The 26840-nt window shown below is 40.6% G+C and overlaps 1 protein-coding gene across 10 annotated transcripts in view; it reads right to left on the reverse strand.

Moving 5' to 3' along the window:
• The window catches only part of hectd4 (HECT domain E3 ubiquitin protein ligase 4), a 173658-nt gene that overhangs the window by 71222 nt on the left and 75596 nt on the right, over positions 1-26840 (reverse strand). For 9 of the 10 annotated variants that reach the window (XM_078421863.1, XM_078421868.1, XM_078421861.1 and 6 more), the window contains exons 18-33: positions 25800-25924; positions 21885-22038; positions 21198-21307; positions 20754-20961; positions 19267-19386; positions 18905-19009; positions 18596-18759; positions 16713-16955; positions 15506-15698; positions 14576-14680; positions 13720-13808; positions 11346-11521; positions 9365-9500; positions 7882-8023; positions 7366-7532; positions 4400-4546 (exon numbers count right to left, since the gene is read on the reverse strand). In XM_078421863.1, coding sequence (XP_078277989.1) covers positions 4400-4546; positions 7366-7532; positions 7882-8023; positions 9365-9500; positions 11346-11521; positions 13720-13808; positions 14576-14680; positions 15506-15698; positions 16713-16955; positions 18596-18759; positions 18905-19009; positions 19267-19386; positions 20754-20961; positions 21198-21307; positions 21885-22038; positions 25800-25924 — 2384 coding nt within the window. The remainder of the gene's footprint in view (positions 1-4399; positions 4547-7365; positions 7533-7881; positions 8024-9364; positions 9501-11345; positions 11522-13719; positions 13809-14575; positions 14681-15505; positions 15699-16712; positions 16956-18595; positions 18760-18904; positions 19010-19266; positions 19387-20753; positions 20962-21197; positions 21308-21884; positions 22039-25799; positions 25925-26840) is intronic. The other variant, XM_078421866.1, reaches the window with a different exon arrangement.

The following is a 26840-nucleotide window of genomic DNA, read 5'->3' on the forward strand; positions in this document are numbered from 1 at the left end:
ATGCTACCTGTCCTGCTGAATTACTTCAGCATTTTATGTCTATCTTCTGTGTAATCCAGCATCTGCAGTTACTTCTTAGACATATTATTTGTTAATGTTCCTGTGAAGTTTATACTGAATTATTGGTACTGTATAAATGCAGGTTGTTGTTACATTTTCATGAAATGGCTGAGCGAATGTTGAAGTTTTAGAAAAGGTTGTGATTGATCACAAATAAAATCAAATATGGCAAACGTATGCTAACAGCTTAAATTATATTGCAGCAGAATGTCAACAGGACAACGGAGGGATTAAATTCCGCTCTGCTCTGCAATGAACTCTGTACCAGCTGGCTATTTCTGGAAGTCAAGGACATCATTTGATCATATATATGGATTTGTGAAAACAACCAATCTGATGATATATCAAAATGTCAGTTCACTGAACATTCAGGTATCACATGTCACTTGCACAAATAGTTCAAAATTGACATTTAAGACATGTACAATTTGTCAGTTCTATAAATTCAAAGAGTGGGATGTAGTTAACCTTCAAATAATTCTGACTCTGTATACAGTTCATGCCACCCAAACCATATATAATGGCTACAATTTTACTAGTTTCGTGACTGGATTTTGAAAAAGTGGGGTGGGGAGTGCAGGAAATATTTGGTAGTTCTACTTCTGTGTGAACACAAGGTTAATATTTCAGATCAGTGACCTTTCAGAGTGGAAATAAGTGCTGCATTGTTTTCTAGCTCAACAAGTAAAGGATGGTTTTTACAGCTAGATTAAATAGCCTGCAGTATACCTTAGCCCTATAGCTTTAACAAAGAAACAATTAGCCTAGTTAAGCGAAAACAATCATAAGACAGTATCAGATCTTCACAGAATCTGTCAAATGCAGATGATTTATATATTCAGTATCATCCAGTTAAAATGTTACAAACTTAGTTTTTTAGCACAACTGCCTGTTTCCAGCTTCCATTTTTTTCTGTTTGTCATTCACTTATTTCCAGAGTGGCATTGACTACAAAACTGCTGCCCACTGCTTGTGTGTTGCCCAAAACAAAATAAAACTGTACGCACTGTTTAGTTTCAAAATGAACCAATGTCTAGTTGCAGAAACGGGAAGTATTAATATCTGTAAATTCTTCCACACCGTAAACATGTTAAGACAATAAAGTTCACTAATGTATTTGAAGCATAAATAATTGAAAAATTTACTTTTTGATTAAAACTGTTCTAAAGGTTATAAACATTGATGACCCATTTTTTAAAAGATAGCCTCAAATACGTGAAATTCAGGCCAGATTTGAAATTAAAAACATAGCACAAAAAGTAAGGAAATTTGTGTTTGGTAGATTATTTCTTTGTTGTAACATTGCTTCTTGGCAATAAATCTTATACCGTTGGAAAGCCTGTTTATTTCCCTTTTAAATGGTGCCACATTTGTAAGGAACATGCATTTGTGGGATGAGCAGCCGAGCTGAGTATGTGGGTTGCGCCCATGAAAAATCTGCCAAATCCTCTCTGCCAATGCCAAACAGCTTATTCTGCCATTGACTCTTGTTCGGTGTTGTTTGGTGGATTGGATGATTGAAGTCTGAAGAAACAAGACATATTGGCAAATTTAACAATTTATTCATTTAATAAACAGGAGCCTCAGTACCGTGTGGAAGAACCATGCACAGCCACAACAGCCTGGCACCTCCTCCTCATACTGGTCACCAGCCTGGTCACACACTGTTGTGGGATGGCATCCCATTCTTCAACCAGCATTTGTCGCAAGTCAGCCAACGTGGTTGTGTTGGTCACTCTGGCACGAACAGCACGCCCAAGCTGATCCCACAAGTGTTCAATGGGGTTGAGGTCAGGACTGCTGGCAGGCCATTCCATCCTCTCCACTCCCAAATTCTGGAGGTAGTCTCTGAGAAACCCTGCTCTGTGGGGGCGAGCATTGTCATCTTGGAGGATAGAGTTCGGTCCCAGACTGTGGAGATATGGGATTGCCACTGGTTGCAGAATCTCATCTCGATATCTCTCTGCATTGAGATTGCCTCCAATGATGACAAGCCTCGTTTTTCCAGTGAGGGAGATGCCGCCCCACACCATCACACTGCCTCCACCAAAAGATGTTACTCTATTGGTGCAGCAATCAGCAGAGCGTTCTCCTCGTCTTTTCCACACTTTGACCCTATGATCCAACTGCCGTAGGCAGAATCTGGACTCATCGCTGAACATAACGTTCCTCCACATGTTCAGGTTCCAGTGCACGTGTTGCCGACACCAGCGCAAACGGGCCTGACGGTGAAGGGCAGTCATGGCAGGCTTCCTGGCAGCCCTATGAGACCGGAGATCGGCTGCGTGCAGTCTGTTCCGAATTGTCTGGGCAGAGAGCCGTCGGCCATATCGTCCTGCAAACCTTGACTGCAAATCTGTAGAAGACAGCCTACGGTTCCTAAGTGCTGACAGGGTGAGGAAACGGTCTTCTTCGGGTGTCGTCTTCTTGGGACGCCCACTTCGCGGCCTGTCTCTGACATCCCCCGTTATATGGAACTTGGCCTTCACTTTGGAGATGGTACTAGGGCTCACTCCAAATAATGCCGCAACTTGGTTTTGCGGAACACCAACTTGAAGTTGCCCTATCGCACGGGCCCTATCCAGATCAGTCAAACGTGGCATGCCGATTCTTGGAGCAGACACCTACTGACCACTGTAGCAGGGCCCATGCTCACAGATGCTGCCAATCAGGTGCCAATCAGGCACCTGATTGTCAGCACCTGGGGGTACCAGAAGCTCAAAACAAGAGTCAATAGCAACAGCAGAATAAGCTGTTTGGCATTGGCAGAGAAGATTTGGCAAATTTTTCATGGGCGCAACCCATATACCCAGCTCTGCTGCTCATCCCACAAATGCATGTTCCTTACAAATGTGGCACCATTTAAAAGGGAAATAAACAGGCTTTTCAACGGTATAAGATTTATTGCCAAGAAACATTGTTACAACAAAGAAATAATCTACCAAACCCAAATTTCCTTACTTTTTGTGCTATGTTTAGATGCCGAAGATTCAAACAGCGTAGTTGATGTAAAGTTAGTGGCCAGGGAAGGAGATAAATACATTTAAGGTTTGAGGCAAAGATGATACTTCTGGAAACTTTAGCTCATTCAGGAATGGACAGGAGCCTCATAACATTGTAATGGAGAAATCATGAAAAATGTTTGCAAGATACACATTAGCGTTGGCAGTATATCTGGTTTTGGGTGATATCAGCTAATGGCTTCATGCAGATAAGGGAAGAGGGACATAGAAAAGAACAGTGCAGCACAGGAACAGGCCATTCAGTCCATGGTGTCTGTGCCCAGCACACAGCCAAGTTAAAACTAATCTCATCTGCCTGCAGGTGATCCATATCCCTCCATTCCCACCATATTCATGTGAAGATGTGAGGTACAGACCTTTGGTGGAATAGCTTTTGGTTTCATTGCACAGATGGAAAGATAAACTACTGTTGGAAATTACCAGGTTATGTTTAGATTAAGAGCATGAGCTGTCACAATGAAATAGTTAAAAGAAACATTGAAAGATGATGTGTGTCCAAGCTTGCAGAGAGGGAAGCACAGATAACGTATCACGTCCAAAAGGATTTCTCGTGTTTGGTCTAAAATCTTGGTAATATGATTGGGACAGATTGAAGAGTAGTGAAAAATGGATTTAAAGTCATGGATTCAGGAAGCAACATCACACTCTAAGAATGGAGATCAACTAAACCTTGGAGATAACGTTGATAGTTTTCAAGGTCACAGAGGTGAAAAAGTAGATATTTGGGAGAAGATGTGGTATCGGTACTTGAGATATACATCAGTTAGCATGCAAGAAATTGCAGATACTGGAATCTAGCATAAAACATAAAGTGCTGGTGTAACTCAGTGGGTCAGGCAGATTCTCTGGAGGACATGAATAGGTGACATTTCAGGTTCTTCAGACTCAGTTATCATGGGATTGGGTAAGAAGCTGGATGATCAAAAGTTCATGATAAAAGTCTCAAGGGGTTAAAAGGTGGGCTCCATGAATAATGGGAATTCACTGCAAACTGAGGGAAGATAGAAGATAAATTCGAGTGGGATATGCCTTTGCAGATAATAAGCAGCAGAGGCATATGAACAAATTATGCCACTCTTAATAATAATGAAGTCTGCGAGTACTTTCCACATCTTGATGGTGAGGAGAGAAACAAAACCATTAGAACAACTCCTTCTCTCCCAATCAAAGATGCATTCCAGCCTAGAAGACCAAAATAGACAGATAACCAAGCCAATGTCACCACATCATTTCAATTTTTTTTAAAGTACACAGAGTATAGCATAGGTTTTGCCAACAGACCAGCAGGCAAATCACTGAGAATCATCTTTCCCTACCTGGTGTATGGTATGGTACAAAGAAGGCCAATACTGTTGGCGCAAGCTATTGGATATCGAGCACAAAGAGAAACAACCGATGTCATGGTCTCGCCAAAAGCTTCCTGAACCTGTTCTACCATCCCACCACATGTCAGCTCTTCAATCCTGAGAGAAAAGAAACACATATTTACCAAAGAGAAACTACATTGTTCAACTTGCCAAATATCTTCTTTTCCACATTAGTATCCAAATTAAACCCTATATATTGAAATAAATGCAACATTCTTCAGGTTATATATAAACATAGGTAAATAATGATGTATCTGTTTTTAAAACTTCATTTATGTTATCATTCGTTATCTTAGTTTAGTTTAGAGAAACAATACAGAAACGAGCCCTTCAGCCCATTGAGACCACGCGGACCAGCGTTCTCAGCACACTAACACTATCCTACACACACTAGGGACAGTCTACAATTTTACCAAAGCCAATTAACCTATAAACCTATACGTCTTTATAGTGTCGGAGGAAACCGGAACACCCAGAGAAAACCCACGTAGGTCACAGGGAGAATGTACAGATAGAAGCGGGACTCGGGCACTATAAGGCAGCAACTCTACCGCTGCGCCATTGTGCCACCCATTGGCGGGATCTTGGATCATGCAATTTTAGCAGCCTGCACTGGCTTACACACACTTGACTGGATAAAAAAAAATTGAATCCACACGAGCAATAATTATTATTTACAAATTTAGAATTAGAATCAACTGGATAATTAGAATTTACGATTAATGGCACTGAAAAGAACAAGTTGTTAAATAAGAATAAAAATAACTTTAGAAGTTAATATATATTAGTTAACAAGATTTCACAGACATTTTAGAATTAGAAATTTACAGAAAGAAATTAAGCCAATTGCCAAATGTTGGATTCTATTCAAAAAAGCAACTTGGCCAAATCTTGCTATCTATTTCTTGGTCTGTAACCTTGCAGATTGCATTACTTTGAAACCCTACCCAAGTTCTTCTCAAAAAACAGGAAGAGATTTCCACCGAAAACAACATTTAGGCAGCTGGTTCGAGACAATCAGGGTGAAAACAATTCCCCTCAACCTCTGTCTCAAACTTCCACCAAACTATATTCCTTGGTTATTTACCTGCCTGCTAAGGAAGAAAGGGACCTCTGGCTCATTCCATCTAAGACCCTTAACTAGATCTCCCTCAGTATGTGTAGGGAAGAACTGCAGATGCTGGTTTAAATCGAAGGTAGACACAAAATGCTGGAATAACTCAGCGGGACAGGCAGCACCTCTAGAGAGAAGGAATGGGTGACTTTTCAGGTCGAGATCCTTCTTCCTTGCTGAACTCTCATCGGAGAGAGGTGGAGAACCTCTTCAAAGTACATATACCTTGAGGAGATTTTGCAGTGGAGTGAACAAAATGTGTAGGAAAGAACCTCAGTATCCTCTATTACAAAGAAAGCAACCCAGCCTAACTTATCTTTCCTCTTGACAATAATTCACAAATTCCTGCCACTTTCGTTGGTTTGTGCTCACTCAGTTTCACTCAACTTCTTTTGCCTAGTTAGCCCTCACGAATTGCATCATAGGATATTTCCCCAGATTAGGTTTCATTATTCATCGATCCAGTCCATCGATGCTTTTCTGCAATCCACATTTTGCATGACTCTTTAATTCATTAAAATCAAAGGGCCAACTACTGGAGTCCTACAAAGCCCCACTATTAATCCTTCTGCTCACAATAACCTGTTATCATCTTTTGCTTCCTGCCCTGCTGTCATTTTAAATCCAAATAGTCAATTTCTTTGGATTCATGCATTTTTAAACATTTTTTAAGCGGTTTGTCATGTCAAAACCCTTGACAACATTCCAGCTGACTCTACCAAATTTATTATTTTCATTGACTTCACCTGGTTAGCATGCAATTTGTGACCTTTGCATGTATTCGGTTAAATTGCCATCTGAATAATACTTATTGGGTAAATGATTAATACCACCGATCAGCAGAATTTTATTGGATTAATAATACTGAACATCAGAATTTTTTTTCAATAACTTTCCGAAAGCAAGGTTAGACTGATTGTCCTGTAATTACTGCATCTATCACTTTATAGCTTCTCCAACTGAAGAAACAACATTATTTAAAATTTAATATTGCCTTCTTGCTATCTGCAGGAAATAGGTCATTACTGTCCAGAGCCGTCCAGCATTATTATCAACGTCTACACGTCATTAAGATATCATAACTTTTGATCAGGAAAAATGCTCTAAATGGAACCCAATACATTGGATTGGACTGGGAAATAAACTAAATTAAATAAAGAGAAATATCATCACTTTGGTGGCAATGTGCCCACCATGGACAATTAGGGAGCAGTTATATTGACATTTAATTTTCTTTACATTTGGCAGTGGCAGTACGATGCCTAATTGTGTATAAAGCAAAGGAGATAGAAAAAGGGAGGTGAAAATGTGCACAAAATTAACAACAATCTTGATATTAGGGATCATGAAAGAGATGCGGCCTGACCTGCTGAGTTACTCCAGCATTTTGTGAAGAGATGCTGCCTGACCTGCTGAGTTATTCCAGCATTTTGTGAATAAATACCATCGATTTGTACCAGCATCTGCAGTTATTTTCTTATATGATATTAGGGAAGTATCTTCTGTCCAAATGCCACTGGGCCGAAATCAGCATCAAAGTCAACTGGTATTCACAACAAATCAATACTTTACTTTTCTGCCTTACTCTGCTGCAGTTGGAGTTGAGTCCTTTATTGGTAAAGAACACAATGACAAGCTCCATTCACCTAAATTAGCATCTCTCACAGTATTGTGAAATTGTGAAAAGGGGATAGATAGTTCTTAGGTATTCGGAACTCATAAACTACAAGGAAATGCCAACATACTGTTCTGCCTCAGACGCCCGAAGGGAAAAGCATTTTTCATGTGTTTCACATCTTACCGTGGTCCACCTTGAAGGACAGTGGTCACAGGGCCCACTAGATGTGTGACGCCACCGACACGGACCGCTGCTGTCAACAATTCACGCATATGTACAAGGGCTTGTTTCCTCGTGTTACCGCGCCGCCACCGGGTCTGAGCAGCTAAAAGAAAACTGCTGCTCGACACCTAAACAAAATAAAGTCATAACTTTTTAAAAGCTATGGACATAACTCTCAAAACAAAAAGTTACAATTAAAATTAAGTGACCCTTAGCAAATGCAAAGATATGTTAAATTAAACTGATTTTGATGCTAGGTGAAAAATGAGATGAATCTTCCATTAAATAATTATTTCTCCAATACTTGATCAAAAATTCCAAAACGTGACCACACAGCAAGCCTAGTAGGCTAAATCATACTTAATATACTACCTAAAACAAAACATTCAAAATAAATAATCGTCCTGCTCCTTAACTAAAGATTTTTTACAATAAAACAGCAAGCAAAGTGAAGTATCAAGAAAGATTAACGCTTACAGCTTGGTCTGGATTGGTCCCAATGAAAGCAAAGAGCTGTCCAAGTAACACACTGTACGTTGGTTTGTCACGACTATCCTCAATAGTTAAGGACTGAAGCAGAGTAAAGGAACTGCTCCGATGACTATTCCCATGGCGCCTCCTACAAGACAGACAATCTCTCATACATCTTTCATGTTAAGCATGTTTAATTGTCATATACACTGATAACGGAACAATGGAATTCTTTACTTGTAGAAGTTTAACAGATCTGCAAATGCAATAAACACAGATAATATATAATAAACAAACATTCAATAAATAACCCCAAACTAACGCAAAATAACCCAAAGTCCATGTGCAACCAAAGACAGTCCATTGTTGAGGTTTGTATTGAGTAATGTTCAAGAGTCTGATGGTTGTTGAGACAAAGCTATCCTTGAACATGATGGTCACAGTTTTCCTATTCCTATGTCTTCTTCCCAATGATAGAGGTGTAGGCCCTCTGATATTAAAACAATATGATTCTGAGTGGGCAATTTGCTTTTTAAAATGTCATGTCCATCAAAACTGTGTACCTATTCAACATCAATTTTTAAAAACTGAAAATTCTGGAAATCCATAATAAAAATTTGGAAATACTTAGCCAATTCGACAGAGAAAAATAATTAATTCTGAGTTTATGCTGTGCTTAGTTGGAAGAGTGTGAGGGCCAAAGACAAGTGTCAGAGTGGGCATGGATGGAGAATTGAGATGAAAGGCAATTATATGTTTGGGGTCAACCTTGCAGACTGAGTGGCAGTGCTCTGCAAAGCAGTCATCCCATCTGCATTTGGGGATGCTCACTGATGGCGGTACAATACCTGTTCCATTCACAAACCTGCAGCAAATGAACTGGTCTGTGCCTGTAAGCAATAAGACCAAGGCAGTATTCAGACAGATAAGTGGCAAGTAATATTTATGCGACAAAAGTGTCGGGCAATGACCATCTCCATCATGAGTTGAACCTCCTACCCTTAAGATTCAATGGCATCACCATAATAATGTCCACTTCCACCAGCATTCTGTGGGTCGCCATTGAGCAGGAAATTGACTGAGGAAGTCACATCAATGGCTATAACCAAGGAGCATTCAGAGGGTGGGTATCACATGGCAATGACTTGCCTACTGCAGCATTAAAACTCCACCATTTACAAATCACATCACGAGCACAATGTGATACTCTTTTCATAGATGAATGCAGCTCAAACAACACTCAACAAGCTCAACAATCACCCAGGCAAAAGTAGCCATTTGGCTGGGACCCACCCACCATCCTAAACATTAATTGCCTCCATCACTGACAGTGTAGCAGCTTACACCATCTACACACTTCAATTACTCAACAAGGATATTCCAACAGCTCTGCAATCTCTACCACCAAAATGAACACAGCGCAATTATTAACAAAATGACAGATATGATTAATCCAAGTAGACTTGTTTAAATTCATTTAATTCTTTACCTCTGATTGGCTCGAGTGAATTCTAAATCCTCATTTGCGATCATTTCCAGGTCAGAGGGTGCTGACATACTGCGCAGGAAGACAGGTTGGCGAACAGTGTGAGAAATCACCTTGGTTTCAGAAGATGATTTGCTCGCTGACAAAATAAGCATTGATGCGTCAAAAAATAAAACAGTTGTACAAGTAACATGATTATTGTACTTATCAGCTGGAATAATACATCATGCACTGATCTATTCAGCACTGCATTTTAGTTTTAGTTTTAGAAATACAGCGCGGAAACAGGCCCTTCGGCCCACCGAGTCTGCACCGACCAACGATCCCCGCATATTAACACCACCCTACACACTAGGGACAATTTTACATTTATACCAAGCAAATTGATCTACAAACCTGTACGTCTTTGGAGTGTGGGAGGAAACCAAAGATCATGGAGAAGCCGACGCAGATCACGGGGAGAACGTTCAAACTCTGTTTAGTCAAGCACCCATTGTCAGGATCAAACCCGCGTCTCTGCCTTACTGCTGTAAGGCAGTAGCTCTACTGCTACACCACCATTAGTATACACTATTGATAACATTTCTCTTTCCAACTATCAAAATCTAAACACAGTGGGTAACGGAAGTTTCTAACAGCAACATGGGCTTGATTCCCCCTCTTGCCTTATCTGAAGCCAATTCCCACATTGACTTCACAAGTCCAGAACATGCAAAATCAGACTGAAAGTCATCCTCGATTCAAAGGAGCTGTAGAAGAAGGAGGAAATGACTACATCCATTGAGTTCTGCAGCCACTTTGACTAGACCTCATCCCACCCAATGTACTGAAACAATATTATTATTTCTCCCATTTTCTCGGTCCTCACTTATCTGTTTTGACAATGTCACCTTCCTTTTTTTCCTATATCAAGGATTCTATTCCATGGTTGACAGGGCACAAAACCAAATCTGGATTCTCAGAACCATGAAAGCATTCCCTCTGTCTTGACTTTCTGCTACATCATCCTCAACTGTCAACAAATTAGTGCTGGTACTTTACAACTTCTCAAAAACGATGACCTTTCCCACCAAGACAACATGTCCACTTTTCAATCACCTCCAACACCAGGTCCACTTCTCAGCACATCAACTTGTTAAAGGCAGGAGATGAGGCATCTGTCTTTTATCTCCTTCCTTCCTAGTCTCGAGGACCTCAAAGCTCCACGGTGGAACAGCAATTTGCCGGTCAGTCCAATTTCCTCCAAACTGCGACAACCAAATGCAGACTGCGTGATTTCTTTGTGAAGAACCAGCACTAATCTGCAAACTAAACTGTTTCTGGCAGCCTACCATTACAATTCTCAATTGTCTTACATAGATCAACTTGCACTTTACCCTGTCCAAAACTGTTACAACTGTTCGTTTCGTTGGGTTGCTGCTGTCTAAATTACCTAAATTATTGCATCGTATGGGAGGCGCATTCCCAATCTCGTTGTACCCCTGGGTACAATGACAATAAAGATATATTGTATTGTATTGTATTGTATCCCACTCCCATTTTCATGTTGCTCTCCTTCACCACAATAACTGATATAATGAAGTACATACAACAGCATTGTATCCTTAAATTGGACATTTCACAGCCCTTGGCACTTAAACGTTAGCTCAACAATTTCAGATCATAGCCGCTTATTTTTTACGGTGAAGAAGCTATTGGTAATGATTCTGCTTTGTCATTTGCTCCTTCTCTAAGGCCATCCTGTTTCTCACTGCTTGCCCCATTATCGTTCCGTTTGCATTGCAATCATTATTTTTGCATTGCACTATCAGTCATTTTGGCATATTATCTCTTCTCTGCCCCTTTTTTTCTTCTTCTGTGCTTGGTTAATGAACCTCTTGCATCTTTATCTAGTTCTGACAGAAGATCATTGACCTGAAACAATTTCTCCCTCCACAGCTGTTGTACTGAGTATTTTCATCATTTTTTGTTTTTCTTTCGGTACCTGGTGTATCAGCAGGGGTTCCCGAAATACTCCTCGTCAGTCCAGACTGTGCTGCTATTGTAACATGCAACAATAGCTCAGCTCGATTCATCAAGCTTTTAACCAAAGATTTTGTTTTTGATAAAGAATGCGAAGACTTCGGTGCCAATGAATTCACCTCCTGACCAAATTTCTCCCTGCACAAAAGCAAAGTTTTACAAAAGAGCGGGTAAAAATAAGCAGCATCAATAATTATATTCCAATTTAAACTTAGTGGCACGAGTATAAATTCAACTGCATAAGAATCATGACATACAGTGATACCAGTCAAACAAACTATTGTCGCAAGTCCCAAAGAGGCCCGTTTCTTAGAACAGGATAATGGGCCAGCAACATAGTTTTAAACCTAGTCATTCTCCTTTCATTTGTTGGCTTTTGTTTTTTGTCCATGAGACGTGCTTTGGTTTTGACATTTGTTCTATTCCGAAGGTCGGTTATTCCAACAACATTAAAATTATCAAATTCTATCCGCACCTGAGCACATCACCTGCTGAAATCTTTATCCACAGCTTTGCTACTTCGAAACATGATTGTTCTAATGCGCTCTTGGCTGGCCTCTCTCATACATATTTTTAAAAACTCAATATCATTCAAATCTTGATAAACCGAAGGTCATCCAAATCTTAATAAAACCAAGATCATTTCTATCTTGCATTAAATCTTGTCCATCAAACACTCTGTTGACAATCACACCACCCTACCCTACTAACACTGCCCTCTTGCTTGCTACTCTACATTGGCTCCTCGATAAGAAAATCCTCAATTTTCATTCCTGTTTCAAATTCCTCTATGATCTCACCCCTTCCTTGTCTCTAACCTCCTACAATTCCATAGTGGTTTGAGATATCTGCATTCCTCCAATTCTAACACAACTAATGTAATATTCCCACCATAGATAGTCATGCCCCCAGCTGTCAAGACTATGGTCCAAGATTCCACCATTACACCTCTCTCACCATCTCTCTTCCCTTTTGTAAGATGATCCAGAAACCTACTTGGGACGTCCTGGGGGCGGAGTAGGATTCATGGGAGGTGGTCCTGGACGGGAGGATGCTCTTCAAACTGTGGAGCATCCTAGACAATATACAGCTCACCTTCAGCAACAGACTGGTTCCACCACGATGCAGTACAGAACGCCACGGGAGATTCTTCTTCCCTGTGGCTATCAAACTGTACAACTCCTCCCCGTTCTGTCATGGGGTAGACTGACCCCCCCCCCCCCCCCCCAATCTTTGCACATCCCCAATCCTTTCCACTCATCACTTTAATTTCACGTTTCAGGTATTTTGTGTTTTATAACTGTTGGCGGATCAATTTCCCTCCTGGGATATAGTTCTATCGTATCATATACATGCAGCAATTTAAGCAATACTATTGGTTCTGAATCTACTCGAGAATGCAAGTTAATTCTTTTTGTTGATCAATTTTGGAAAGACTGTGTCTTTAGTTTAGATTTTTTCTTGAAACATCTGGTGTTCTGCAAATATATCACTTCCTTACAAATTTAACAAAAACTTATATTGCATACAAGAAAAAATTCAATCCAATCACTGTTATTATAGTGCGGTGCAGTACAAAATTTATGATCATGAATTAATCTCAGACAGCCAGCCCTTTTGCTTACCTTTTATTATATTCTCAATAAAAGGTGCGTAAATTTGATCCATTTCCCTCCTGGGATAAATAAAGTTCTATCGTATCGAGGATCGTGCTTTGATGATAAATGTAACCCCATGTCTCCTATGTGCCTCAACATATTTGGTTTTGATAATGCTCCTGTGGAGATCTTTGGATGTTCTTCCAATATTATAGGCGGATATGGAACTTGATCTTGACTCAAAAATCAAGTGGCAAGTTCAATTGCACAAGGCCACTAAATGATCTCCCTGGCTCTCACATCTCAAATGTAAACTGAATAAATGAAATGTTGTTTTAGGATAAAATTTGGATTTTTTTTTCAATAAAGTTATGATGTAAAGAAGTGTAAGTACTTTGTGAAGCATGGCTGTGCATTCTTTAAATTCTTTTAAAAAAACACCAAAATGATCAGATTCCAAAAATGTTTTTTTACGTTTTATCAAATGAAAACTGAACCAATACAATTCTGTACAAAAGTATTATTTTTCATTCTAGTTATCTTAACACCTTTCTTTCAGGTGGCAAAGCCCATTATTTTTGGGATTTCAGGATTCTGGCCGCCAACCTGTCTCATGTTGAGTGGTCACGTATCTTGGAACAATTCATCAACTGACACTTGCTTAGCCATTCACTGTGAACGATATTGCACCCCTTCCAAACCCTTTATTCACAAGCAGCAGAGCAACTAACATCTTACCTTAACAAGAGGACAACATTCTCCAAATCATTACAGTCAAATGGCATCTCCTTCAGGGAGCACATCAATTCCAATTCCTTCATTTTGCTCTAGAGAAAAATAATACTATTAAAATGATATTTTAGGATCAACTAATCAATTCTAATCAATGTAGTTGACTGCCGGTATGTTACACCCAATCATTGGTTCCACTAGTTCATCATCAGGAATAGACAATATAAGAATTTCACTTTCATCTCACACTGGGACTGGAGTACAAAACAGAAGTTGATATGAGGTAATTATTGATGAACTGTTCGTCAAAAGTCTCATTTCGCAGATTGCGCAAATAGGAACAAAGAAGTGGATGTGGATTTCATAGCATGACTTAACGTACCTCTGCCATTCTGATCAACATTTTTTACTCAAACAATATCGTCAAAAACAATTGAACAGTTAACTCATGCTAATTGCTGTTCGAAAATAGGTTGCCATTTTGAACAAGCAAAAATGAAGTTTAAACTCAACCAATCTTTGAGGGCAGCACAGAACCAGAATGCTTTGGAGCACATAAAATGCTACAAAACTATAGTCTATTACTTATTGAAGTGAACAGGTATTATGAAAACAGCTTACCATTTAAGTTATTACATCTACCAACAATAAAGGCAAAACAATGACCACCAAGAAACTATTCATCTCACATAAGGAGATTCAAGATAAAAAACACAAACAATACACAATTTTTTAACGGATTAATTAACAACGTGGATTAACTCCCTACTGATCACATTAAGGCCCATCACTAAAAAGATAGTAGGTTATGTCTTAAGTTATGAACATTCGTTACTTTCATCTTTTATATTCAAATACTAACCTCGTTGAAGTGATAGTCATGGAAGAATGGTATGTTGTTCTCCAGTTTTCCTTGCTGGCTATCTTCCATCTCATTCTGCCACTTCTGTTCAAGCTCTGCCACACTCTACAAGACAGTGAAACCAACAATTATCTTGGAATACTTGGAAAAATACCTGAAATAAAGAAACATTTGGATATGTGCTCAAGACAAGTAAGAGGTTTTCTCTCTGTAGGAAAAAGGTTCTTCATCTACAGGTTAGTTATTCAATAACAGAGAGGTTATCAAGGTGAGGCACTAAGTATCAGTTTTTCATTTGTCAAGTAGAACCGGATCCAAAGAAAGGTACTTGATCACTTCCCAGTTGTTTAATATTACCACGACTAAAAAATGTCAGACATTTTTGAAATTAAATTGTAACATTAGTTGATGGACTTCCATCAGACACCATTCTTTAGTTTTGTTTAGTTTAGAGATACAGCGTGGAAACAGGCCCTTTGGCACACAGAGTCCGCGCTGACCAGCGATCCTCGCACACTAACATTATCCTACGCACACTAGGGACAATTTACAATTTCACCAAGCCAATTAGCCTACAAACCTGTAAGTCTTTGGAGAGTGGGAGGAAATCAGAGCACTTGGTCGAAACCCACGCAGGTCACGGGGAGGACATACAAACTGCGTACAGGCAGCACCCGCAGTCAGGATCGAACCAGGTCTCTGGCACTGTAAGGCAGCAATTCTACCACTGCGCCACCTTGCCGCCCTAATTATTGTTCACAAATGTTCTTATTCAGATTTAGGAAGGCATAGAACAAATGAAGATTCCCGCCAATCATATCTACAACCATGGGATTCGACAATACATTCTCTCTTTCCAAACCTAGCAGTACCTACATTCTAAAAGCATCGAAAACAAGCATACAGTGTTCTTTTCTGACCCAGCAATACCTGAAGTTGCCTCTCCATTGCATTAAGTTTTTTGAAAGTTTCCCCCATTATTTTACACAGAAGGTCGTATTCTTCCAAGTGTTCTTCTCGATATTGGAAATTAATCAGAGACTGCAGTGCATCTATCAGATTCAAATGCTTGATCACACATGACACCACCATTTCTTCCATCACGTCAGGCTGAATCACTTCCCTGCAATCAAAAGGTTAAAAAAAATCAGCAGGGAGTGAGTAATCCCTCTTCACTTTCCTAAAAATATAACATGAATAATTTCAAGATGAACAATTAAAATTCTAGATGGTCTCAGTCCAAAAAACATCTTATCAAACAAGGAGACGCAAAATGTTGGAGTAACTCAGCGGGTCAGGCAGCATCTCTGGAGAGAATTAATGGGATCCTACATGGGCACATTTTATTAACAGGCTAATGCACTGATCCTGAACAAGCTTTTTCTTTATCTAGAATGGTCAGCATATTTTGACAAAAATAACATATTTAACATAATTGTAAGAATTTGCAGCAAATTATCAAGAAAGAGGATGAGAATGTTATATATCGGTGTTGTACGGAACTTGCCACTTGAAAGATGGGCTTCCAGATTTTAGAGCTAAGGAGTAATGTAAGAGAAAAAGGGGCACTGTGTAAAAAGATTAATTAATATATTATCAAACTAATATATTTATAAACAACATAAATGTTACTGTTAATTGTGTCAAAATGAACATCTCACAAAGTCAAGCACCCTGAATGGCATTACACTTATCTTGGAAAATCACAAAAATCCCAGCTTTGATCACCAGCCTTTACTAACTGGCCTGTTTTGGGACATTAGTAAATTTACTCTAGTGGCTTTTTTGAAAGGTGAAAATTCAACTTGTTTTCCAGATTGCTATCCCTTAACTGCTGCAGGGAAGTTTACAAATATGTCGATGTCAGTAAAAGAAAAAAAATGGGCAATATACTCTGAACTTATTATCTAGGTTTTAAACCAGATGGCAGCTGCCACCCATGGCACTAAACAAAAGAGCAAGTACCTCCAAGAAGTTTGATCGAACAGAAAAGAGCATTAGAGAACTGAATGGTTATTCAAAATATTCAACAATCCCTTCTATATTCTTTCCACAAACATGTATACTTTTACTAGTACAAGGGCAACAAAGTCTCTTTGTGCACAATACATACTGACAAATAAAGAAATCCACTCACTTTATACTCGGCCTGAATTGAGGTCTTGCTCTGCCAGATATTTCCCTCAGTTTCCCCATTATTCCAGGTGGCAGACGTATTCTTGGCAAGTCAAAGTAGTGCCCAGTAACTGGAAGTGGAGGTGCAAGTGCATCGCAAGGATATGTGAACTCCCGGTCCTCTTCGATAGTCAGTGGCAGGGGAGAGGGACTTGGTGTCAAAGCAGGAGACAAGGCACCATTTGCTTCTACCTGCCACTGGCACCTGTCAACAAAAGGTATGAAAAGTTTCTAAAATTCACTTCTAGCACAGAAAGTGCACAATTGTTCTTGTAAATTTGTATGTTCATCAATATGAATTGTTGATGGGTTTGAATTATTACAATTTTCAAGAATAAGTTAATCTTTTCTGGCTTCCAATGTACATGACAATATCCATGAATTATAGATATAAATCATTTAAACTTTGGAGTCTGTGCCATCTCTTTAAAGAGGAAGGTCAGCCACACTCCCTCACTTTCCCCGAAGCCTTGACAAACATTTTCCTTTCTATCTGATCCATCTTAATGCACCTTGGAGCTGCCAATACCTCCTCTGTGATAAATCATTTCTGATCTAAGACATCACAACTCCTATGCCTCAAATCCTGAGCTTCCTCCTTAGTAAAAATTGATAATATTCAAAATGCAATTTAAAAAGTATTCTAGTCACATTATTTCCTTAGTAATGAATGATAGCGAGTGGAACCCGTTTCCAGTAATTACATATTCTAGTGGGATTGGCTTTAAACTATGAAACCATTTTAAAGTTTTTACTGTTCCGAGAATGGATTTAATTACATAATGCATTAGTAAAATACCGCAGATGTTCAAAATCTAAAAATACACAGTGGATCTGACAAGATGGAATCATTATGTTGAAAGATACAGTGCCATAGTAACAGAATTTCTCAGGTTTTGGATGAGAATCTCAATTGAGTACAGAATTGAGGGAGGTCTAGTGTTTGGGGTCCTATCTCTAGAGAGCTCATTTTTCATTAAACCCTTAGTGAGGCAAGCCTTTCAGTTCTCAGCATGCTAAATAGCTATCTAATTTTCTGATCAGCAATATTTATTCTTTGATACAAACGTGAGCAAACAAAACTAGAGGAATCCATTTACAGAAATAAGAATGTTTAATTCAATTTATTCAACTATTCTGTTATCAAAGAATGATTAAAGCACAGAATATTCAATATTTTTAAACTGTGCTTTATAACTGTCAAGTTTTAAGAGAGTACTTATTTATGTAAATTCATCTTTCAATATAGAGAGCTATTCATTTGAACAGATTAACTAGAGCATAAGATAAATCCACGAGAAATACATAATTATGACAGAATCAGGGGCATCACGATGGCACATGCTGGCTGACAGCACCAGAGAGCCGGGTTCGATCCTTACTACGGGTGCTGTCTGTACAGAGTTTGTACGTTTTCCCTGTGACCTCGTGGGTTTTCTCCGGGTGCTCCGGTTTCCTCCCATACTCCAAAGACCTGCATGTTTGTAAGTTAATTGGCTTTGGTAAACTTGTAAATTGTTCCTAGTGTGTATGATAGTGTTAGTGTATGGGTGATCACTGGTCGGCGGGGATTCGGTGGACCGAAAGACCTGTTTCCATGCTGTACCGTAATGTAAAAGTCTAAAGACATCCTTCAAATACGAAGGACGGACAGATTTGTCAAGTGAGAAAACAATTAACAATCTGCTGGAGGAACTTATTGGGTTGAACAGCATCTGTGGAGGGAAATGAACAGTTGGTGTTTTGGAACCAGTCCAGATGAAGGTCCTCGATTCAAAACATCAACTGTTCATTTCCCTCTAACAAGTGTGTCTCCTCTTAAGAAAACAATTGAGACTTGCTTGCCTCTGTAGCAGCTTTGATCTGAGCAGTTGTTGACATGCTTCCTCCTCTTTAGTTGTTTCTGGTCCATTATAAAGGATTCGAAGCATGGAGCAGGCCAATACAGAAAGTCCCAGTGCAAGATCAGCAAGGAAAGGAAGCCCTCCTGAAACATCCTCTGAAGATTCCTGTGACAAACCAAATAATCAAAGCAAGAAGTATCAAAAGGCAATCAAAATCTGGCGAAAGCAACTGAAGTAAATTTGTAACGATAAGAGATGACCCTTGTATATATGTGTGACAAGTAAATAAAAAACAAACTATGTACCTTACCTGGGCTCGAACAGTACAAGCAAATCCCCACATGGCTTTATCAGGCGTGTTGTGTTCTCGCCCACTCCTCATCTCAAAAGAAAATGTAACTGTGTCTCCCTCAACCTAATAAACATAAATACCTATGATTTAATTTCAGACCTGAGACAGTCCAGTGGCTTCAGTTTAAACAAAAATTGTTTTTAACGCAATGTCTTTGTCCTTTCATCAGAATTCATCTGTTCATCTCAGTACCTGCTTAACTAATTTAATTCTCCACAAAATAATTTAAATTTACTTCAAAACTACATTCAGGGGAGAACTATTGTATCTCTCAAAAACTTACTCATTATCAAAATTCTTCATTTTACCTATATAATTACCTTGACCAAGTCCTTAGGCCAACCTGTTCCCAAAACACTGCGACTTCCATATCCCAAGGTATTACCTCCATACTCTGCTACTTTCCTGCTATTTGTGTTTGGACCTGCATAAATCACCAGCTGCAAAAATACATGACACATTATTGAAGAATAGCAATATCCCATCAAAACATTAAAAGCAGGCTACTGAGAATTAGAACACAGAACATAGAAAAGTACAGCACAGGAACAGGCCTTTTGGCCCACAACATCTGTACCGAACATGATGCCAAGAATTACAAAATCCTACTGGTTATTAAAGTTAAATTCATAACACCCTGCATGAATACAAATCATAAAATTAAGTTCAAACCAAATGAAAACATATGTAATGTAGAATAAGGACCACTCATTCAAAGAAAAAGATATTCAAAAGCTTTCTACTCTTGAAATTAGATTTTGCACATGCAATGGACAATAATTTCAAGTAGGAAGACAGCAAAACTTGACATGCAAAACTTGAAAGAGATGGACAAATTTGACCATTTTTGAAATAAAGCCATTAATATCAGTTAAAGGAAAGACAAAGCCTTTAGGTGTTCTACTGTTGCTAAAACACTGAAGCATCACTGTTTCACCCGAGTCAGTGAAAGTCTTTGGGGCAAGTTGACTTTTTAACTGTATATGGAGAAGTTATTGTTTGTGTTTTTATCCATTCTTTTTGCTTTGTAACAATTTTAATGATAATATTGAGTGAATTTTTGTACCTAGACATGTGAATGAGCTCAGCGTTCCACAGCTAATTGAATTATAGATAGGAACAGGAGTCCTTTGTGCCTGCTTTCCCTTTCAGAAAGATCATGGCAAGATCTTATATCCCAAGCCATTTTCTTGCGCCAAGCCCTTTTCCTTTAGTCCCCTTAATATTCTGGAATCTATAAAGCTGTTTTGAATAAACTCAATGAATGAGTTAAGGTAAAGATTTGAAAGATTCAACATCCTCAGCATCAAGAAACTTTTCCTCACAGTCATAAATGGTCTACTCCTGATTAGTCTAGCATCTCTGGAACCAGTCCAGTGATTCTTTGCTGCACTCCCTCTGTGGCGGATGTATCCAGGTATTGTCGTACCAAAGCCCCATATGCTTGGGGACATCTTTATTGCTGTTCTCAAGTCCCCTTGGAAGGGGATGCAGAGGTTTGAAGGGGACATGGGCAAATATTTTCTAACTATTTGCTGCCAATGTCCTTGGCCATTCACAAGTTTGTCCAAAATTCATTGAAACCTCTTTCCATCCTCCTGCTCAGTTTTGCATTAACATAAAACTTGGAAATATGAATTTCCTAGCTCATCAGGCCCTTGAGGTTTATTTGCAGCATTTTGTCCAGGCAATCATCACTGGATCAGCTCTCCCAACCTCTCTACTACAATTTTTGTAAACAGGATTACACCCATCTTACTGTACTCAAAGCGTTAGCAATTTGAAAATTAATTTTGTTCCGATTTACCTTGTCATAATCATATTGGGAGGAGCAACGGGTGTCAAACCTCAGATAGAGGCAGCGTGCACCAGGAATATGCACCGTCTCTTTGAACTTGTAATTGTCTCTCACAGGATGGACCGTTTCTACCGTCTTCCCAGCTGCCCATGGTGCAGGGATCTTCAATCCAGTCAGAAAGCCAGGCTCTTCCTTTTCCTCCAGCATACGGTAGCTCCTAACATAAAGAATCCATTCAGCAGTACTCCAACAGTTACAACTCAACTAAGGAAGTTCAATACAAGCCCAAACCAATTCAATTGACTGAATTAAGACCGAAACAAATAGAAATGGCAATGGGGGAGTACGGTCAACACCTAGCTCCCACATATTGAAAAGGTTTTAGCATCTGCAGTTTCTTGTGTCCCAACTAAAATTGCATCTTGTCCATTAAACCATTTTAACTTTCATCACCTGTCATCCAACAACGGAACTTTCCCCTTCTGGCTCTGTTCAGTTCCTAAATAGGGATCATCACCAATATCTGTGAAAACGGGAGTTTGTGTCTTCAACAGCAAGGCGGTCTAAACAAGAGAAGAGTGTCTTAAACTTTACATACTCGTAATGAATCCAAGACAAGTGGAGCACTAAGTTTCATTCATCTTAAAAATGATTCAATCAACCTCTGCAACAAAGATGTAGCTTCCATTCAATTTATAAATTTTAGAAGTACAAATAATGAGGGTACAGTGGCTGTAATGCCACAAATTAGTAGAATGATTTAATGCGAACTCAACTCACACCCTCAAGTCAGAGACAGTGTGAGAGAAAGCAAAAGGCAAGTGAGAGAAAGTGAAAGCAAAAGGTAGGTGAGAGAAAGGGAGAGTAAAAGGTGAGCAAAAAAGCGTAAAAGGCAAGCAAAAGTGAGAGAGAGACACACGCATACAGGCATGGAGATGGGAGTAGAGTGTGTGCTAAATAAACTATATACTGAGGAAGTGCATACAACCACATTACATGAAATAAATAAGTGACCAGAAAATAACTGGGGATAATACAAAACATATTTTTCTGGGTTCAATCACTTTCATTGTGACATTGAGATTCCAGTTATTGTCAATGGATATTCCAAGAGATCAAACCTTATAATGCAAATCATACCTGGCTGGTGTAGAGAACAAGCTGAACGAGCTGTGGCATGAGTGCATCTGCCATTGTCAATGTCTGTAGATTTGGGTGCATCAGTGAGGTGAGCAATACTGGCAGCAAATGGCCCAACAGAGTCGCCTTAGTGATTTGTTCCAAGCCCTTTAGCCTGCAATGAAAAACAGGTTTTATTTTATTTTATTGCATGGAAAGGGGCCATTTGGCTCAAGACATCAAACTAGTTAATTGACCTATTTGACCTCTACTCTTTATTGTTATCTTTTGGCTACATGAACAGAATAGAAATTAGTACTCCAGAGAAGGGATTTACTTCCAATCATTATTCTGTCATCTCTGCATTGCCGTATTGTTCATTGTTTGATGCACAAAAACAGAAGGCCATTGAGTCCATCAGCTCCTTACTCTTACAGTTTGTCATTTTTGGGGATATTCTCTCCCCTTCACGATGACCTATAATTCCGAGTTAGATACAGCTCTTAGCTCTTTGGGCTAACAGAATCAAGGGATATGGGGAGAAAGCAGGAACGGGGTACTGATTTTGGATGATCAACCATAATCATATTGAATGGCAGTGCTGGCTCGAAGGGCCGAATGGCCTACTCCTGATCCTATTTTCTATGTTTCTATTAATTCCTCCAATATTCTAAAATCTATTGGGCAGCACTGTGGTGCAGAGGTAGAGTTGCTGCCTCACAGGACCAGAGACCCAGGTTGGATTCTGACTATGGGGGGCTTTCTGTAGGAGCTTGTACGTTCTCCCTGTGACCGCATGGGTTTTCTCCAGGTGCTCTGGTTTCCTCCCACATTCCAAAGATGTGCAGGTTTGTAGGTTAATTGGCTTCTATAAATTACAAGCGAGTACAAGCGGTCAGCCAGCGAGAAGAACCTGCAGATCCTCAGGGCTGCCAGGAGCAAGGCTCAGCAGACTGCCAGGCGTTGCACCAATGAGGACTGGACACAGCTTAGTGATGACATCCAGACGGCCGCCATAACAGGGAACATCAGGGGAATGTACGATGGCATTAAGAAGGCACTAGGACCAGTCCTGAGCAAGACAGCCCCCCTCAAATCCTCCACTGGGGAAGTAATCACAGACAAATGCCAGCAGATGGAGAGATGGGTGGAACACTACTCCGACCTCTACTCGAGAGAGAACACTGTGTCCCCCCTCAGCCCTTGACGCCATCGAGTGCCTGTCGACCATGGATGAGTTAGATGGAGTGCCGACGGTAGAAGAGCTCAGCAAGGCCATTGACAGCCTGACCTCAGGCAAGGCCCCAGGCAGCGACGGGATTCCCCCTGACCTGATCAAGCATTGCAAGACTACCTTACTGCTTCCTTTGCATGAAGTCCTCTGTCAGTGCTGGCAAGAAGGAGCTGTACCACAGGACATGAGGGATGCCATGATCATTACCCTCTACAAGAACAAGGTTGAGAGAAGCGACTGCAACAACTACAGAGGCATCTCCCTCCTCAACATCGTCGGCAAGGTCTTTGCTCGGGTTATCTTGATCCGCCTGCAGAAGTTGGCAGAACGTGTCTACCCAGAGTCACAGTGCGGTTTCCGAGCTGGAAGGTCAACAGCAGACATGGTCTTCTCCCTTCGCCAGCTCCAGGAGAAGTGCAGAGAACAGCGGATGCCCCTGTATATTGCTTTCATTGACCTCACCAAGGCGTTTGACTTCGTCAGTAGAGATGGCCTATTCAAGGCTCTCCCAGAGATCGGCTGCCCACCAAAACTGCAGAGCATGATAGAATCCTTCCACATCAACACGAAGGGGACAGTGCAGTTCAATGGCAGTTTCTCGGAGCCCTTCGACATCCGCAGTGGCGTCAAACAAGGCTGCGTCCTCGCTCCCACACTCTTTGGGATTTTCTTCGCTCTGCTCCTGAAACATGCCTTCGGCACCGCAACAGAGGGGATCTACCTGCGTACTAGATCAGACGGCAAGCTCTTCGACCTCACCCGCCTCCGAGTCAAGACAAAAGTACGTGAAGCTCTCATCAGAGACATGTTGTTCACCGATGACACAGCAGTTGTGTCCCACACCCAGCAGGAACTACAGTCATTGATGGACCGCTTCTATCGGGCTTGCAAGGAATTTGGGCTGACCATCAGCCTGAAGAAGACTAATGTCCTGGGATAGGATACAGAGTCACCGCCTGTCATCACCATCGACGACTACGAACTCGATGCCATCCATCAGTTCACGTACCTCGGCTCCACCATCACCGACAACCTCTTCTTGGACACAGAGATTGACAAGAGGATCGGGAAGGCAGCTATAACTCTCGCTCGCCTCACCACTCGAGTGTGGACCAATCCAAAGCTGACAGTGAAGACAAAGATAGCAGTGTACAACGCCTGTGTCAACAGCACGCTGCTGTACGGCAGTGAGACATGGACTACATGTGCCAGACTGGAGAGAAGACTCAACACCTTCCACCTTAGAAGCAACCGCCGTATCCTGGGTATATCCTGGCAAGACAGTGTCCAATGCCGAGATTCTGTCTGGCGCTGGCCTTCCGAGTATGTACACTCTACTCAGGCAACGCAGGCTGCGGTGGCTGGGCCATGTCCACCGCATGGAGGATGGCCGTATTCCAAAAGACATCCTCTATGGAGAGCTAATATCTGGGAGGAGAACCATCGGCCGCCCCCAGCTACGTTACAAGGATGTCTGCAAGAGAAATTTGAAGACGCTCAACATCGATGTGGAGTCCTGGGAGAGCCTTGCAGCTGATCGTACGAGGTGGAGAGGTACCCTGAACCAACATCTCAAAACGGGGGAAGAGAAGCTGATGAACGCAGCGGCAGAAAAGCGGGCACGCAGAAAGGAGCGCAGCAACTTCAACAGACCAGAGTCCACACACAAATGTGACCTTTGCCACAGAGACTGTCACTCCTGCATTGGTCTCTTCAGCCACAAGCGACGCTGCTCTAGCCGAGGTGTGGAGCAAGCAGCCAACTAGGATGCATCACCCATGGTCAGCCATGACCGAGGGGGCCTAAGATGATAAATTGCGAAACTGGGATAACATAGAACTAGTGTACCAGTGATCATTAGTCAACACGGACTCGGTGGGCCGAAGGGCTTGTTTCCACGCTGTATCTCTAAACTAAACCCTTAATGACAGAACTTGAACAGACCTCTGGAGTACAGTTCCAAAGATTAACCATCCAGCGAATGAAGGCATTTCTCCAGATGGAAATATTTTCCAATTCTCGTCCTTCATTATCTTGAATTACATCACTTTTTTTTCTCGCCTGCTAAAACCATTTGCATTTGAAAGAGAGCAAATTAGAACTAGAACAAGAGAGAAAAGAGGCAGCAAGAGAGGGACTGAAAGAAAAATCACAGATGGAACTAGAACGAGCACGACACCGCAAAGAAAAGTGCACGAGTAGGCACAAGAGCAAACAAGCTCACATGACTGAGAAACACTGTGCATGCGGTCGCAAAAGTACTCGAGGGTGAGCAAAAGAGTGCAGAGGGTTCTGAGAACGAGTACACAATGAAGGGAGGCAAAGATCAATTGAGGGACCAAGAGAAACATACACAGAGAAGCAAAGAAGGTGGGTGAGCAGAGGGAGATAAATCTTATAAAGGAAACATCTGCCTGTTATATGGATATGAGACCATTGCAATGTTTACCAATATTGTACCATATGCGTTTGGAAAGAGAAAGTTTCATCATCAACTTTTTTTAAAAAAAACATTGTCGATTGTTAATATAAACTATAGCCCAAATTGTCTAAATGGAACTCATACCAAATAAATCAAGCTTTAATCGCCACTAGAGGGCACTTAGTTACAAATTGGATACACTGACCAAGTTCACCCCTGCAATATACCTTGTATTATAATGAAATAAATTCAGCAGGTTAAAAACAATTGCTCGACTGACCTATGTTCTTTGTCAGCTATTTCACTGTTAATAACTGATGTGGTAACCCGCTGGAGTTTTTCAAGCACTTCATCACAGCCTGCTAGGATTTTGGTGGCTAGTGCCAAAATACTGGTCTGGAGCTCCTATATTCAGGAACAAAATCACGAGGTTAATGAGTCATACAGTTAAAACTATCCTTCCAAGAAAAGACAATAGGCTAATTACAACTCATGTTCAAAACAACCAAGACAATCAAATATGAATTAACAATAGGCTAATGAATACAAAACAACAGATTGCATCCAAATGAAACCCAGATTACAATGGCTTACAAGATTTGTGAAAATGAGATCTTGCTAGTACTCTTTCTACCTGAGCTTTCTGCTATCTCTCTGGGCAATAAAGACAGAAGAGGACCTAACCTAAGCATGTACTTAGTTGGCAGATATATAGGCAGATCCTGTCTTTTATAGGAAGGTTGCCATTAAGCTGGAACAGGTGCAGAGAAGATTTACAAGGATGTTGCCTGGACTCGTGTGCCTGAGCTACATGGAGTGGCTGGGGCAGGCTAGTACTTTATTCCTTGGAGCGCAGAGGGCTAACAGGGTTCACGTAGCAGGGTATAAAATCATGAGGGGAATAGATAGGGTGAATGCTCAGACTTTTTCCCAGGGTAGTGGAATCAAGAGTGAGAGGGCATAGGTTTACAGTGAGAGAGGAAAGATTTAATTGGAAACCTGAGGGGTAAGTTTTTCCACAGAGGTTGGTGAATATATGGAACGAGCTGCCAGGGGAAGTAGTTGAGGCAGATATGAAAACAACATTTAAAAGACATTTCGACAGGTATATAAGACAGGAAAGGTTTAGAGGGCTAAGAGCCAAACATAGGTAAACAAACTAGATTAGATGGGATATCTTCGTCAGTATGGACGTGTTGGGAGGAAAGGCCCATTTCTGTGCTGTATGACTAGATTAAGAGTCGGTTAAGAGTAGCATATGGTTAAGAGTAGCATACCTCCATACAAAATATTCAGCACATTTCTGCTGTCAGTGACTCAC

This window comes from Rhinoraja longicauda, chromosome 25 (assembly GCF_053455715.1).
Source record: "Rhinoraja longicauda isolate Sanriku21f chromosome 25, sRhiLon1.1, whole genome shotgun sequence".
In the NCBI taxonomy this organism is placed as follows: Eukaryota; Metazoa; Chordata; class Chondrichthyes; order Rajiformes; family Arhynchobatidae; genus Rhinoraja; species Rhinoraja longicauda.